At 36.9% G+C, this 17826-nt stretch overlaps 1 protein-coding gene across 1 annotated transcript in view; it reads left to right on the top strand.

Moving 5' to 3' along the window:
* The first annotated feature begins 5265 nt into the window (after nucleotides 1-5265).
* SANBR (SANT and BTB domain regulator of CSR) overlaps nucleotides 5266-17826 on the top strand; it is a 62004-nt gene continuing 49443 nt past the window's right edge. Inside the window, exons 1-4 of the mRNA XM_022597248.3 lie at nucleotides 5266-5420; nucleotides 12482-12668; nucleotides 13489-13582; nucleotides 15842-16080. Coding sequence (XP_022452956.2) covers nucleotides 5271-5420; nucleotides 12482-12668; nucleotides 13489-13582; nucleotides 15842-16080 — 670 coding nt within the window. The 5' untranslated portion in view covers nucleotides 5266-5270. The remainder of the gene's footprint in view (nucleotides 5421-12481; nucleotides 12669-13488; nucleotides 13583-15841; nucleotides 16081-17826) is intronic.

Below are 17826 nucleotides of genomic sequence, written 5' to 3'. Positions count from 1 at the left end.
GATGAAGACAATGCTTCACCCTAGATTCTTTTGATGTCGCTCAGATCATGCAATTTTCCCATTCTACCTAATCAGGTATATCAAAGACTCCAACAATTTCACCCAATTTTTATCTGAGTTCTTCTATCTCCCCTACGTTCCCCTTTCTTCTGGACTCAGAGTTGATCATGTAAGTTCTGGGTCGGGGCATCTGGTTGCTAAGAGACAAGACGCTGGTAGGGTGGCACGCTGCACTGAGACTAGAGTGAATGCGAGGTGGGGCCGGGGAGGAGGAAGGCAAAGGCTGGGCGCAGCGGCCAGTCGTCGCCGCAGCTCCTCGGCTCCCTCCCTCCCGGCCGGAGCTTGTCGTTCATTGGCTGCGCCGCAGAGGCGCTGGCCTACGATTGGCTGGCGGCTTTGATCCCCGCGCTCCCCGCCCCGCGGAGCTGGTACCCTGCAGTCTCCTGCTAGCGGGCGGGGGTGGCTTGTGAGGGCGCCGCGGCCGGTTCATGGCGCGGGCGGTACCGGCCTCTGCAGGTGACGGAGGCACAGCGAGGGCCGCCTCGGCGTAGAGGTGAGCGAGACGCCGAGGGGGCTCGGGTGCCGGTTGGGGGCGGGAAGTGTGGCGAGAGGCGGTACCGCTGGCAGCTAGCGGGTTCCCTCTGCGGCCTCCTCCCCTGGCGGCCGGGGTCCAGCTCGCCCAAAGTGTCTCCCCGGACGCCCCCACGCGCAACCCGCAGCCCGCCAGCCGTGCCTACTCCAGGTCCCCGAAGCCCGTTCAGCCCGCGAACCAGCTGAGGGACCCCCGGCGTCTGCCTCCCGGCCTCGCCCTGGGTCCCTGCCCTGCATCTTCCCCTCCGTCGCCTAAGCTGTCCGCCCCGCGCCTTTGTCCGCCCCTCACCCGCTCAGCTCTCGGAGCTTCTGCCCCTCCGGGGGAGGCGGGGAGACCGCGAAGGTCTGGGCTGCCCCAAGGACGTGCTGCGCAGCGAGCCTCTGGGCCGACGGTTTGCAGGGCTTTGATCTATTCTTCTAGGTTTCAGCTGTGATTTTATTTTCCCCTTCACGATGAAAGCCAGCTGCTTCCGTTCTCATTCGTGGTCAGAAAGCCTGGGCACAAGGCTTCTACCCTAGTGCGGAATAACTCTGTTATCCCCCACCCTCTGTTATGCCAGAGGCCTTTGACCTGACCTACTGGCCGCCGTCGCTTCCCATCTTCCTCTGCCCAGGGGAAGAAGTCTCTGTCTACAAGACCCTTTTTCTGTTTGAAAAAAGAAAACGAAAATACAGATGCCAGTCGTGGACCTCTGGTCTTAATTACATTGGTTTTATTAATACATTTAAATAAACTACGATTGTGGGAATGGGGGAGAGGACATGAGGTGTGTTCTTTAAAAGTGTAGAGTATTAAACAAATAGAATTTTTATTTTTGGTAAATAGCACGTTTCACATTAAACTTTAACATCTTTTTCATGTTTTATCATGAATGGGCGTAGATCTAGTAATAGTGTAGTTTGAGCTTCAGACTTTTTCTTATTGGCAGTTTTCAATAAGTCTATACTTCTTTACCAGGATGGGAGGCACTGTGACAGCTACTCAGAGAATTTATTAAGGGTTATCCATCAATGCTATACCTTTCATACTTACATTCTGACTTTAAGGGATGCTTTCTTGAACATTCGTTTAACTGGAATTAATACTGGGTAGTTTTCCCTTGCTTGATATGATTCAGTTGTGTAAAGAAAATGTTAACAGAAAAAATTTTTTTCATATTTAGATGATTTAAATTATTCTTAAACGTATATATTATAAATGAGTAGTATTATATTGGAAATACACATACAAGTTTTAATTATTTTATATGAACAGTATATTTGATTAGCTAACAGGTGCCTGCACATTGTAGGCCACAATAAATATTTTAGAAATTTTAAATGAATCTTTTTCGAAGCGAAGTAAAAAAACAGCACCCACGTCCTTTCCCTGAATTCTGTTTCAGACTAATTTTTATTGAGGCCCAAACAAATTGTAATAAAATACCCCATGCTCTAACATACTTCTCAAATTGCGTGGTATGAAAAGTGATGATGTGCTAGGCACACAAGTAGAGAACAGTGAAGTTCTGTAAAATCTATTTTCAACTGGTCTCAAGGCATTGTTTTACATTCTTAAACTAATTTTTGGCAATTTTTATGCCAATAATGGCCAAAATAGGAAAATAATAATAGCAATAATAAATTATTCATTGAGCACCTTTTGTATGCCAGGTAGTGTGTTATATATATTATCAAATCCTTGCAATAACCTCAAAGGTAGGTATTATTTTCCCTATGTTGTAGCCGAGACCACTGAAATAATAAGTTGTACTGCTGGAAATGGTAAACTAGATAAGAATCTAGATCTGACTTTCTACTCATTTTGTTGAGAGCATACTTCTTGGAAAGTTGCTGTCTCTCCTTTCATCTGTCACATTTATCTTTTTGAATCCGTTTAATCTGAGGATTTTTGGAATGGTAACGTTACCACTACAAACATTATGTAGTACTAAGTGCCAGGTAGTACTGTCCATATGTCCTCAAAAGTATGTGGGCTAGCTACTATTTTTCTTTGTTTTACAGATGAGGAAACTGAGGCATAGAGGTACATAATCAGAACCAGATAATACCTTAAGTGGTAGAACCAGGACAAAAATTTGGGTAGTCTGGCTCCAGGGTCCATACCCAACACGATTCTGGCCCATCAACAAGGTACCTCTCTGGTTGCTAGGAAGCTGTGATTTTTAGAGTGCTTAGTGTTTTTCTTTGTTTCTTTTTAATGTTCATGCAGAAACATGTAGGATAACTTTATGATGTCTACCACCTGATGTCCTACATCAGTATTTTATGTAAACAATTACATAGTACTAATCATAGTTAACACTTAACTGAGAGCTTCTGCATTCCAACTCCCCATTCCAACATTTAAACATCTCACATAATCCTTAGCAGGATCCTAGGAGGTAGATACTGTTATTTTATGTTGCGTCACATTTGTAAGGTGCTTTTATTGTCTTCAAAGTGCCTTCACAAAAATAATCCCTTTGATTATTTGTATGATGTCAAGTAGAGGTATTACCAGCACTTAATTTTTATTGCAGAATTTCACATGACTTGCCTTGACTAACTTGTGTGGAGTTAAAACTCAAACCAGAGCTTCAGACTCCTATGTTCATTGCTTTTTCCACTATACTGGTCTCTCAGTGGATCTTTGCTTTATACTTCTTGTCCTAAAATAGATAATATTTTTCCATAGGAACAGCTTATATTTGGAGATTATATTCCCAACCCTGATTCAGCATCAGTTAAGTCATAGATATGATTAGCTGTAAATCTTTGTCATTATTTTCATCTGTAAATTTATGTTCTGACTTCATATATAATGCCTGGCACATGGTGAGGGCTCAGTAAATGTTAAAATTCTTTTTTTTTTAATTTCAGCTTTATTGAGATATAATCGACATAAATTCTCAAAATTTTCTAAATTTGAAGGGAGTAGCTTCTTTTTCTCTTCGATACCACAGCCTTCTCCCTCCCTTGCCTCACAAACAGCTTTCAAAATTGTTTCATTGAATCATAACTAACTTCAAAATGTTTAGACTCTCTCTCTACCCTAAGCCATCATTCCCAACTGCTGTCTTCCCTATACTCTCCTAGAATATAATGGAAAGAGCATGGATTTGAGAGTCAGTTTTACCTGGATTTGAGTCTTTGATCTCCCTCTTACTAGTTCTGTGGCCTTGTACAAATTATTTAACTTTTCTGAATGTGTTTCTTCATCTTGTAAAATTGGGGAAAGCATCTATCTTATAGGGTTGTGGTGAGAATTGAAATAACTTATATAAAAGGCTTAGCCCAGCTCCAGGCTCCTAGTAAATATTCAGTAAATAAGTTCTTAAAATTCTCTAAGGTTGAAGGAGGTAGCTTCTTTTTCTCTTTGGTACTGCGGCCTTACCCTCCTCCACAATACCAACAGCTATTATGTGTCCCTCCTCTGCCCCTGATGGCTCCCCTCTGCTTTGGCTGTCAGCAAGTGATATTAAAATAATGTTTGTCTGTTTGTATCCTCAACTCTCTACTAGTAAACTCCTTGAGGACAGGGACCATGCCATATTTATTATGGTATCCCCAATGCTTGGCTTATAGTTGGGACTCACTAAATGTTTATTGAGCGACATCCATTTGGAAAGCCTTCTAGAGACTTTTTTTCTTGGTCATCCTGTTGCCTGAAGATTTTGGACACACCCTTAGTCACTTGATTCAAGGTCTCCTGGATTGAACCAGAGGATGTGTGATGGTAGGAGAGAGGGTGGGGAGCCAGATGAAGAAGCAGGCGAAGCCTCCACTCTGCAGGTGTGAGTGCATGTGTGTATGTGTGTGGAGGTGCCTTGGCTTTTTATATGAGAGTCAGGGTGTTTGTTTGGGTGTGTGTAAGGGTTAAACCTTATCAGGCCAGTTGTCACATTGCTTCTGAAGATAAGGAATAAGGACTTTCCAAAAAATGTTTCAAACATATAAAAACAATGCTAATTACATTTGTTGATATACTCTCCCCACCATATATAACTCATAATCACATGCGTAGTAACAATGATTATGCTTACCCTAAAATGTCAGATTAACTTAATTCTAAGTTTCATTTGATTACATCAGTCAAAATTAAGTATACTCAGCCTCCATTGTTTATAGCATGGACATTCACTCACAGAGAAATAAAGGAAATATGGCTTAGGACTGCAATGAAATTATCATTCTTTTTAACTAGATTTTTTTTTTTCACGGTTTAGTTCTACCATCCATGAACTGCTAATCAAAATACAGATCAGGCATACATAAGGATTTTTTTTTAAGGAAGATATATTGTGTTCAACTTTTTCTCTCAACATATTATTATGAAAAATTTTAAACATACAGCAAAATCAAAAGAATTTTATAGTGAACACTTGTATACCCGTCACTTATATTCTACCCTTAACATTTTATCATACTTTTTTAATCACATATTTACCCATCTGTCCATCCTTCTATCTGTCTATCCACCCATCCATAATATTCAAATGCTGTTATATTTGAAGAGATTTGAGCTATATATTCTGTTTTGATTTTAGGTCAGTTTTATCTTTCCTTTATGTAGTAGTAGATAATTCTTAGGAGATAATTCTTAGGAATGAATTATAACTGATTTGTAATGTTCTGAAAACATTTGGATTTCAGATGCAAATAAATCTATTTGTCTTCTCTGTCTCTAGTTCCAAAAGATGAGTCATGGATATTCAGAAAACAACAATTTCCTAAACAATAACAACCAAATGGTGTTGGACATGATCCTTTACCCATTAATTGGAATCCACCAGACCATCAACTGGGAATCAGTGGCAAGGCTTGTGCCTGGATTAACACCCAAAGAGGTAAGTAACAGTTTTCCAGGTATCTACTGAAAAGAGATCAGAAAAAGTGATCAATTTAAAGGAATAACTGTTATACTAAGAAGAAATATTTGAGTTTTACATATTCATATGTACATATAAATACTGAATATGCATACATACGATGCAATTTGGCTAAATATAATCTATGTAAATTATATGATATATTAACCCACCTGGTATGTTTAAATTCAACCTTATCTTAAATGTTTACAACTGAATGGGTAGATAACATTTTTGTAAATCCAGTTTTATTAAATTGCTAATGCTATGCTTTTCAAACTTGAGTAATGTACAGACCTTTTTAAAGGAAAAAAACCTTGAAAACTGCCAATGATGACTTAAATTATTATAGTGGAAATTAAATGTGCACTAACAATACTGGGTATAAACACACCTATACGATCATAAACCAAATTTACATTTTATAGACAAGTGAAAACTCAAACCAACACAATTCAAACTAATAAGCTTACTTAATGTGATAAGTAATAGTATTTTGCTGAAATTAAATTGCTGATTATAATGCAAATATTTGTGTAGCCTCTTGTGGCACAAATTTTTTTGCATTTAGCCTGTACTGCCATGTGCCCTTCAAAGCCTTTACTCTTCCTCCACTTTTCTCTCTTTAACCCTCTACCATGAAGCTGTGTGTTGTGCCAGGACATTACTTGTCTTCCCTTGGCACTAACACATCTCTTCTCTATACCAGGTTTCTTCTCCACATTGTCCTTTATTAAAATTAGCCGTGGGGGCTTCCCTGGTAGCGCGGTGGTTGAGAATCTGCCTGCCGATTCAGGGGACACGGGTTCGAGCCCTGATCCGGGAAGATCCCACATGCCGTGGAGCAACTAAGCCCGTGCGCCACAGCTACTGAGCCCTCGCACCTAGAGCCCGTGCTCCACAACAAGAGAAGCCACCGCAGTGAGAAGCCCGCACACCGCAACGAAGTGTAGCCCCTGCTCACTGCAACTAGAGAAAGCCCGCACGCAGCAATAAAGACCCAAAAGCAGCCATAAATAAATAAATAAATAATAGAAAAATAAAATTAGCCGTGGACAATTAAAATATTTCTTGGTACCAACTTAATTTACAATTAATTTACAACAGAAAAGCGAATAGGCACGGAAATATTCTGTCATCCTAATGACCTGGATGATTTTATTAATGTTATCCTCAGAATCAAAACTCACAATCTAAAAACTCTTCTAGGGAACTCTTAGGTTTCTGGTAATTCATCTATGCACCCTAGTTGGAGAAACACTGACCTCAGAATTTTTTGCTGTTAAAAGGAACCCTAAAGTGGATGAGTCATCTCAGATTTCTAGAAGTAGAAAGGACATTAGTGATTTTACCCAGTAGGTCTTAAGCATATGCACCACTGCCTGGCCCATAATACACACTCAATAAATACCTATAGGATCAGTGAATGAACCAAATTCTACCCTCTTCTTTTACAGCTGAGAAAACCAGTACCCACAGGGATTACTTGCCCTCGGTTATGTTATAGGTCTTTGTGAAATGATGAGGGAATTTATTATTAAGTGTATATTATCATTCCCTAATCTATACTTTTTCATCTTTTGGAATTTTACGTGTTAGGTTTTAAAACAAGGCAAACCTGTGAATTTGACTATTTTTCCAACTTTTTATTGTGAATATTTTCAAACATACAGAAAAGTTAACAGAATAGTATAGCATCCCTATATCCTTTATTTGGAGTCAGCAATTCTAGGTGTTTGCTTGATCTCTTTATGTAACTTTTTTTTTTTTTTTTGACATTTAGAAGTAGGTTTCAGACATCACGATACTTCATAGACTGTAGCATACATCTTAAAATAAGGATATTATTGCATAACTACAGTACCATGATCAAACCTAAGAAAATTAACAATAACTCCATCTTATCATCTAATATCCACTGTATATTCAAATTCACTCAGTTGAGAACTTTGTTTTTTTTTGGCTGCACTGTGCGGCTTGCAGTTCCCTGACCAGGGATCGAACCCGTGCCCCCTGTAGTGGAAGCACGGACCCCTAACCACTGGACCACCAGGGAATTCCCAAGAAATTATTTTTTTAACTAAAATGCAACTAAATGTGAATCAGACTGTTTTTAAGTAATGTTAATTTTTTTTTTTTTCGCGGTACGCGGGCCTCTCACTGTTGTGGCCTCTCCCGTTGTGGAGCACAGGCTCAGTGGCCATGGCTCACAGGCCTAGCCGCTCCGCGGCATGTGGGATCTTCCCGGACTGGGGCACGAACCCGTGTCCCCTGCATTGGCAGGCGGACTCAACCACTGCGCCACCAGGGAAGCCCAGCAATGTTAATTTTTAATTAATTTCTTATTACTAAACAAGACATATCCTCAAAGAATACACACACAGACATAACACACATACACAAGGAAACAAGTGAAAAATCAGAATTATAAATATGACCCGACCTAAAGTAAGCTGTTGAAACCTTGTATATATCCTTCCAGATTCTTTTCTATTCATATATGAATTCTTAAAAGTGGACATGTAACAAATGTACTACTTTGCTGCTTTGTTTTTCACTTAGCATATTGTAAACATCTTTATGTGTCAGTTGCTAGAGTTCTACATTTGATGACAGTATACTGTTATTTGAGCTAAATCATAATTTATTGAACCTTTTATTGGATATTTAAGCTATTGTTTCCAACTTTTGACTACTGTAACAAATATCTTATTCTTTTCTTAGGGAATAATCTCAGAAGCAGAATTGCTTCATTAGAGGGCATGTGCATTTTTAAGGCTTTTGTTACATATTGTCCACTGGAAGGGTCATCCATGTTGTACTCCAGTCAAAATAGCTGAGTGCCTGATCCTTGCACTTTATATATCAAGTGTCATTTCTCTGTGTGTCTTTTCAAAATTCTTATTTATATGTAAATAAATATTTATATGATTTTAATGTTATCTCATCACAGTTTTCATTTCCCTTTCTTTAAATCCTAAAGGATGAATGTTTTATATTTTACTGTTCCATATCCTTTTTCTATTTGTAAATTTGTTGTTTTACTAGTTTAATAACAGTTTTCTATGTATTGAATATATTAACCCTTAATCTAGCTTATTTTTCTCAGTCTTTTTTCAGCCTATAAGTTATTAATGATAGTCTCTTGTATACACATGTTTAAAAGTTTATGTTAAAAATCTGTGAATCTTTTACTTTGATGTTCTCCTTTTTTGTCATGTTTAGAAACCTTCTCAACCTAAAGACCGTGAATAATATACAATCACCTACATTTTGCTGACTACTTTTTATTTTACATTTAAATGTTGACTCCACTTGGAATTTTTTTTTTTTAATTATTTTTTTGGCTGCGTTGGGTCTTCATTGCTGCGCACTGGCTTTCTCTAGTTGTGGCTAGTGGGTGCTACTCTTTGTTGTGGTGCGCGGGCTTCTCATTGCCGTGGCTTCTCCTGTTGCGGAGCATGGGCTCTAGGCACGCGGGCTTCAGTAGTTGTGGCACATGGGCTCTAGAGTGCAGGCTCAGTAGTTGTGGCGCACAGGCTCTAGAGCACAGGCTCAGTAGTTGTGGCGCACGGGCTTAGTTGCTCTGCGACATGTGGGATCTTTCCAGACCAGGGCTCGAACCTGTGTCCCCTGCATTTGGCAGGCAGATTCTTAACCACTGTGCAACCAGGGAAGTCCCTGGAATTTTTTTAGTTTTAACTTTTTTCCTAATGACTAGTTAGTTGTCTCAACATTTATTGAATAGTCCATTCTTTATTACTGGTTTGAAATTTTACCTTCAGATCTATTTCTCGACTTACCATTCTAATCCATTGATCTCTCTATCTAATCCTATTGACTGTTCCGTACTGACTTATTTTCAATATTGTTTTACTATCTGGTGGACAAAAAGAAACTATATATATATTTTTTTAAGGTTTATTTATTATTTATTTAATTTATTTTTGGCTCTGTCAGGTCTTAGTTGCAGCACGCGGGGTCTTTGTTGAGGCATATGGGATCTTTTCGTTGCGGCGTGTGGGTTTTCCCTTCTCTAGTTGTGACACGCAGACTCCAGGGTGCGTGGGCTCTATGGTTTGTGGCATGCAGGCTCTCTAGTTGAGGTGCACGAGCTCAGTAGTTGTGACGTGCAAGCTTAGTTGCCCCATGGCATGTGAGATCTTAGTTCCCTGACCAGGGATCAAACCCGCGTCCCCTGCATTGGAAGGCTGATTCTTTACCACTGGACCACCAGGGAAGTCCCCCAAATTATATATTTTTAAAGTTTCTTGAATGTTCTCTTAATCTCCGGATTTTTTTTTTTCATTTTGAAGTTGACCTGTTGGTATTTTGGAAGTGGAGAAAGGATGAATTAAAATTTTCTAGATAAGCATTTACCTTAGCTAAAATAATGTATCTAATTTTTCCAAAGTGACTATACCATTTTACATTTTCACCAGCAATGTATGAGGGTTCCAATTTCTCCACATCCTTGCCAACACTTTTATTATGTCTTTTTTGTTATGGCCATCCTAGTGTGTGTGAGGTGTTAACTCATGATTTTGATTTGCATTTTCCTAATGGCTAATGATGTTGACCATCTTTTAATGTGCTTATAGTCCATTTATAGAGCTTCTTTGGAGAAATGTCTATTCATATCCTTTGCTCATTTTTCAATTGCGTTTTCTTTTTATCATTGAGTGGTAAGAGTTCTTTATGTATTCTAGATACAAGTCCCTTGTCAGATATGTGATTGGCAAATATTTTCTCCTATTTTGTGGACTGCCTTTTCATTTCCCTGATGGTGTCCTTTGAAGTACAAAGTTTTAAATTTTAATGAAGCCTAGTATATCTAATTTTTCTTCATTGCTTGTGTTTCTAGTGTTTAAGAAACTATCACCTAACCAAGGTCATGAAGATTTTTACCTATATTGCCTTCTAATAATTTTATAGTTTTAGCTCTTATACTTAGTCTTTGATCTGTTTTGAGCTAATTTTCTTATATGGTGTGAGGTAAGGGGTCCAACCTTTCTTTTGCATATAGATATCATGTAATTTTTGCTTAAGCACAAAAGAAGATTTAACAGTGTACTTTAAATTATTCACAGTTCACTTGCTTTTTGTTTAAGCAATCATGTGTTCATTTCAAATATTCAGGTTTCATAATTTTATTATTTCATACGTATTAGAAATTGTTGTAAGCTTTGTTAAATAAGATAAACCTACATTCAGTTTCCAATATAGCTATAAGAATTACCTAAAAGATATCAGAAGAATCTACAGTTTAAAAGCCTACCTAGGGCTTCCCTGGTGGCACAGTGGTTAAGAATCCGCCTGTCAATGCAAGGGACATGGGTTCGAGCCCTGGTCTTGGAAGATCCCACATGCCGCGGAGCAGCTAAGCCCGTGCGCCACAACTTCTGAGCCTGCGCACCTAGAGCCTGCGCTCCGCAATGAGAGAAGCCACTGCAATGAGAAGCGTGCGCACTGCAATGAAGAGTAGCCCCTGCTCGCTGCAACTAGAGAAAAGCCCGCTAGCAGCAACAAAGACCCAATGCAGCCAAAAATAAAAAATAAATAAAATAAATTTATATTTAAAAAAAGCCTACCTAACCACTTTCACTGTTACAAAAAATAAACTCATTTTGTAGGAAAAATGGATTCAGTTAAATCACTTATATTCTTTATCCTATAGATGTACCTGTGAACCTGTACATTCTTCTAATCATTACAGCATTTTTTTTCTTTGCCAGGCCTTCATCACTGCTTTTTTCAGTCCTCATACAAAAATATTTTGTTTCTCATATTAATTATTTTTATTTAATTTTAAGACTTTGCTTAAAGAGGTGGGCATACATACTGAGTATAATATTTTAGTCTAAACTTATGTATCTTTTTGTTTTGTTTTTGTTTATTCTTTTGGCTGCACCATGGAGCATGTGGGATCTTAGTTCCCTGACCAGGGATCAAACCCATGCCTCCTGCAGTGGAAGCATGGAGTCTTAACCACTGGACCGCCAGGGAAGTCCTACACTTACGTGTCTTTTAAATGCATTTTCAAAGGACTAAGCCTTGAATAGGGATTTCTTTGTAGTAATAGTACTATAGTACTATTAGTAAACAATCTTTTTTGAAAATGGTGCTTAATATCTAGTGGGTACTTGATAAATTTTTGTGTAATAAATGAATGATGACATACCCAATGCATTATTCACTTAACATATACGTGTATACATGATGTATATTTTTCTCCTTTTGCACCTCCCAGATTACTTGGTCTGCTATGCAATTTGCCACCCATGTTGCTACTGATAGAGATTTAAACATGAATGCTATAGAAGTGTTGTTTGACCAAGACCCACATTAAAGAAGGCATTTTATGTTGTGACGTAGTACACACTTAGAAATGACATTTTCGTGAAGGACTACTTCGCCTTATTATGCTTAATGCACTCTTGATATTTTCTAATCTATTTTATTTCTTTTTTTTTAGTTGCTAATCTGGGCTTTTCTAAATTGATTCCGTGACTAACAATGGGTTAAGGGAAAACACTGTTCTAGAACAAACTGCCCAAATATGTGGCCGTGAAGTGTTACTACAGTATTTTGTGCATGGTGAACCTCACTGTTAGTAAGAACAAAGACTCATTATTTTAATAAAGAAGATCTAGTGTCACAAATCAGATACTTTTTGTTTTTTTTTGAAGGTTAGAATTTGGTCTTGTTCCTGGTGGAAATTCAGTGTGAAAATAAAAGCCAAGTTTTTAACTAAATTATTAAAATTATCAACTGATGATAGACGTAGACCATGGGGAAATATGGTTGATAAAGGCATTCTTCATTTTTCTACAAAAGCATAAGTACATTATGCCTTTGAGTTAAAGCATATTTTTTTAAGAACTACCCTGAATTTTAAAAAAGAAAAAAGTAAGTCAGAGGCTTTCATGTATTGAAATGTGCGCTAATTTTCTAGATGTTACCCAAGAGATTAATATTCACTTATAAAAAATGATTTAAAACCCCCCAGACATGCATTTCCTTCCTTTATGTCATTACAGTGTGCAAAGAGGTTTGATGAACTGAAGAACAGTGGAAGCTCACCTGTGGACAACCACTGTAGTCCCCTCATGGCTGCTGGAGAGAGTCCTGTTGAAACTTTAGCCACGTATATCAAATCCTCGCTTCTTGGCACACAGAGAGAATTTCAGGAGACTCCAGTTGGTCAGGATGCAGTTTCTAAAACAGGTAAGGTTTTAAAAACAAAATGCAGTGCTTGTCCTTATGACAATTCTACAAAATATTATGCATTCCCATCAACTTTTCTTTATTTAAAGGCTAATAGAACATTAATAGAAAAATCTATTAGTATTTTCCTGAGCTTTAGAAATTTGTCTTTGCTGTATTTAAAAAAAAAAGTGTAGATGTTAACATACAGGTCAAACACTATTACCAAAAAGAGCTTTTTACTTTATCAAAATTTACTACTCCAGTCCATTAGCCTATTTATGTTATGTTGTAAATTTTAAAGGGATTTGACCTGTACCTTTTACTTAATTTTTTTTTTTTACTGGGAGAATCTTGCTTGCCTCTCATGTTATCTTTGCTACAGCTCCCCTCTATTGGAGTCAGCAATAGCTTCAGATGACATAGCAGCAGTGTAGAAGTGATGTTTTCCACAACTTCATTGGAAATAATAACTGGTTTTAGAAATCTTCAGTGTAGTGAATTATTTTAATTTCAGCAGCAGCAGAGTATTGATATAAAAATTTGCTTCAGGAAGAGAAAACTATATTGTAGGCTTTTGAAAATTTGACCCCATCCCTACACACCATGTTAGTATTTTTTAAATCTTCAGTGTAATGTTAGCAATTTGTGATCCTTTTTTCGTACTGTTTTTTTCCATATACCTTTAGAAATATTAAGGCACCTGACAAAGTACCATCTGTAAGTACTCTTGGAAACCATGAATTTATAGTATAACCATTCAATAAGTAAAAACCCATTCTCAGTTAGAAATGCTAACCTCCCCCCTTTGTTTTTGTATGTGTTTGTTTCTGTATTTAAGGAAGACATAGTATAGCTTCCACAAGGAATTGTTCTTCAGAAAGTGAAAATTGTACTACTCATAATGGTGGAGAAAAGACTGAAGAATCTGAAGGGTAGGAGGCTGGTTCTTTGCTAGATAAGCTTTAACATGAATATCAACTTTAAATTATAAAAATATGATTGCTAATTTTATATATCAGTTACCATAATTTAGGAATTTCACATTACGCAATTGCTGAAATAATTGAAATGAGGGTAGTTGATGTGTTGAACTATAAACAATTGCTTGATAGGTAAACGTATGGCTTATTCATATAACTTATAAATTGGACAACAGTTTTCCACTTTGAAAATTCATTTTCATCTTGTAAGTATTAGAAATAACATCTATTAACATAAAATTTTGAAAAGTGAATTTTAAAACCCAAAGAAAAGTCTCTGCCATTAGTTCTCCAAGTTTATTAAAGAAACTGGATGTGTGTTTTAGAACTATTTGAATATAATTACTCATTGTAGAAATATTTAAAAATTAAAATACATCTTTCAATATAATGCAAGTTTTGATAATTTTGTATTGTTTTGTGTATTTTACATACAATAAACTGCACATATTTAAGTATTCACTTTGATGAGTTTTAGCCATATAACCAATGAAGATAAAGAACATTTTCATCATCTCTAAAAGCTCCTTTGTATATTTTCTGTTCTGATAGTTTTTTATAACAGCTTTATTGATATATAATTCACATACCATAACATTTATCCTTTTGAAAAGTTCTGGAGATGGATGGTGGTGATAATTGCACATCAATATGAGTGCACTTACTGCCAGTTAACTGTACATTTAAAAATGGCAAATTTTGGGGCTTCCCCGGTGGCACAGTGGTTGGGAGTCCGCCTGCCGATGCGGGGGACGCAGGTTCATGCCCTGGTCCGGGAGGGTCCCGCATGCCGCGGAGCGGATGGGCCCGTGGGCTGTGGTCGCTGGGCCTGCGCGTCCGGAGCCTGTGCTCCGCGGCGGGGGGAGCCGCATCGGTGGGAGGCCCGCGTACCGAAAAAAAAAAAAAAAAGGCAAATTTTATGTTATGTGTATTTACCACAAAAAAAAAATTCACCCTTTTATAGTTTAGTGAATTTTAGTTTATTCACATAGATTTTTTTTTTTCGGCCGTACCACGTGGCTTAGTTCCCTGACCAGGGATTGAACCCACGCCCCCTGCATTGGAAGCACAGAGTCTTAACCACTGGACTGCAGGGAAGCCCCCCCCACATAGATTTTTAACTGATAGGTTTTGGGTATGGCACAAAAATTTATCTGATAAATTAATTAGGATTATCTAATTTCATGTTGTAGCCCAAAAAGCCACAGAAATTTCGTACTTCATTATACAAGCCATTACCTGTTTATATTTTGACCACAATTTCTTTGAAAGAACAACTTGCAAAGTTACTTAAATTCCTTTGACTTTGACAGAGCATTGATTATTAATCCTTTTTCTGTAGCCAGTTTTGTTTCAAATGTAATTTCTCTGTATTAAAATTTTTTGAAGTTCAATTAAACACACATTAAATTCATATTATAGGGTAGTCTGTCACTTCCTATCTAATCTCTTCCTTTTGTAATGACATGAAGGCAGTTATGGATCACACTAGTGTTTCTTTTTGTGGTGATGTAATTTTCAAGGGCATATAAATTCAAGGAGTATAGAATTTTTGAAGCAATCTTTCTGATGCATCATCTAAACTTATTCTTAAATTGTTTTTTAAATGTGTAAATAAGCATGTTGTAGTCTTAAGAATTTTTTAACCATATTTACTAATTTATATTTATTGAATGCCTAGAAACAAGCTTTCTTGCTGTTAAAAATAACAAAGTAGCTATGCTAATTTTTTGATACTTCAATGAATAATTTTAACTGTTTTTCCTATTTATTAATAGTAAGAAAATTTTAGTATTTAATCTATATCTCCATCCCATACCCATTACCATGTAAAAGTGCTGTTTTATGTTCCTCACAAAAATTAGAATGTATAATTTAATTTTTCTTTGTGAATTGGTATTTTTAAAAACATTATAATTAACTTATAATTTGAAAATAAATTTAAAACCCTGTAAATTATAAGTTCTGTAGTAAAAATATTTTTATTTGTTTTATTAAATCAATAGCTTAACTAAAATTAGTCAATTTTCAGATACAGATCAGGTTAGCAAGACACTTATGAAAACTTCTGAATGTCAAACCCTGTAAAACTGATGTGTGGTTAAAACCTTGAAAAATACCTTGTTCTCATACTTCCAATAAATGTCAATATTATTGGCTCCTCTTCTAAAATTCTAATAATTTCATTTCTGTGTAACATTTTTTATGAAGGCCAAACATGGTGATCCATGTATGTGATGAAGCAAAAAACTTGAAAGAAGATTTTATTTGCCCACGAGATCTTTTGATATCAGAAATGAAGTACTTTGCTGAATATTTATCTGTGGACGCCCAGCGCTGGGAAGAGGTGGACATTTCAGTTCATTGTGACGTTCACATTTTCAACTGGTTGATAAAATATGTTAAAAGGAACACTAAGGAGAATAAAGGTTGTGAGATGCCCACTTTAGGTAAAAGACAATCTATTGCTTATTTTGTAGCGCAATTTTTGTGTCAGCTGGAAGTTGCTTCAGGCCAAACATGAAATGTGGAAAATTGTTCAAACATTAGTATTTATGCTCAGATTAGTAATCACCTTTTAGGAAACTGATACCTCACCCTTTGTAAGCCAATTATAGTGAATTTATGGCAAATGGACAGGTCTCTAGATCAGCTATTTTCACTGTATGGTACAGTGGCCGACCACTGGAGTCCTAAAGATCCTTTTAGAGGATCCACAAGGTCAAGAGAATCTGCTTAATAATGCTTGTCTTTCTCTCTGTGTTGACATTTGTTCAGATGGTGCAGAAGTAATGGAGGATAAAACTGTTGGAGCTTTAGCACACATCAAGGAAGGAGCATCACACTGTCTTAGTGGTCCCTGTGTTCTTCAACACCATGTGCTCATAGGAAAAAAGAAAACAAAAAAACATTTTCACTTAAGAATATCCTTGATGAGGCAGTAAAAATTACTAATTTTATTAACTCTTGACTCTTGAGTATACATTGTTTTGATATTCTGTGTAATGACACAGGAAGTGCATTCCTGCTGCACACCAAAGTATGATGGCTGTCTGAAGGAAAAGCATTTGTACAGTTGCTTGAGTTGCAAACTAGCTGCTGTTTTACGAAACCATTTTTACTTGGAAGAATGGCTGACAAGTTATGGTTATTCAGACTTAGGCATTTGGCAGATATTTTCTTTCTCTCTCTCTCTCTCTTTTTTTTTTTTTTTTTGGCCACACCATGCAGCTTGCAGGATCTCAGTTCCCTGACCAGGGATTGAACCCAGGCCACTACAGTGAAAGCCCAGAATCCTAACCAGTAGGCCACCAGGGAACTCCCCAGACAAATATTTTCTTGAAAATGAATTCAATGAGCCAGTCAATTAAAGGGAAACAACTAACAATATTTGTTGCCAATGATAAAATTCAAGCTTTCAATTGAGACTTAGAGTATTGGAAAACTTGTATCTGCTTGCATGTACTTGACAGTTCCTCAATATTTAAAGATGTTTCTGATGAGACTGATGAGATTTTGTGTGTGTGTGTGTATTGTGCGATGAAATGTTTCAACATTTGGAAGATTTGCATAACTCAGTGAACCAATATCTTCCTAATGACCAATGCATGATGTTAAAAAAAATCATGCATGGGTTGAAGGTCCACTCAAAGTACAAGATAAATCAGTGGATTTGAGATAGCAGAATAGGAAAAGTTCATTGATATGATTTCAATTCCCATTGCAACTAACCTTTAAGAAAGACTACTCACAAATTCAGTGTGGAAACAGATACAAGAGAATCTAGCTGTCTTCCCTTAAGTCATACATTGAAGAGATTTATAAAAAAATGTCAAACAGTGTTATTTTCACCTATTTTTTTGTTTCTATTGGAAAATATAGTTATTTTTCATAAAATATGTTAATATGTAATTAGTTCATTATTTTTAAATGAATTTTTTTTAAATTTCTGTTTTAATTTCCAATATGGTAAATACTGATAGATATAACCCACATAAACAAAAGCTCTCCAGGAATTTCAGTTTTTAAGATTTTTTTAAAGGGGTCTTGAGAGCAAAAGTTTGAGAACCAGTGTTCTAGAGGATCAGAAGACTAATTACTAAGTAATCTTTTTGGGGCATTGACTTGTATAGGAAATCACACTGGTGGTTTAATAAAGTCTTTCTGTGCACGAGAATTGCAATTTACAGTAGTAG

This window comes from Delphinapterus leucas, chromosome 13 (assembly GCF_059928025.1).
Source record: "Delphinapterus leucas isolate spDelLeu-1000000601 "Yukka" chromosome 13, BTC_Dleu_Yukka2, whole genome shotgun sequence".
In the NCBI taxonomy this organism is placed as follows: domain Eukaryota; kingdom Metazoa; phylum Chordata; class Mammalia; order Artiodactyla; family Monodontidae; genus Delphinapterus; species Delphinapterus leucas.
This window is presented reverse-complemented; position numbering and strand designations above follow the sequence as displayed.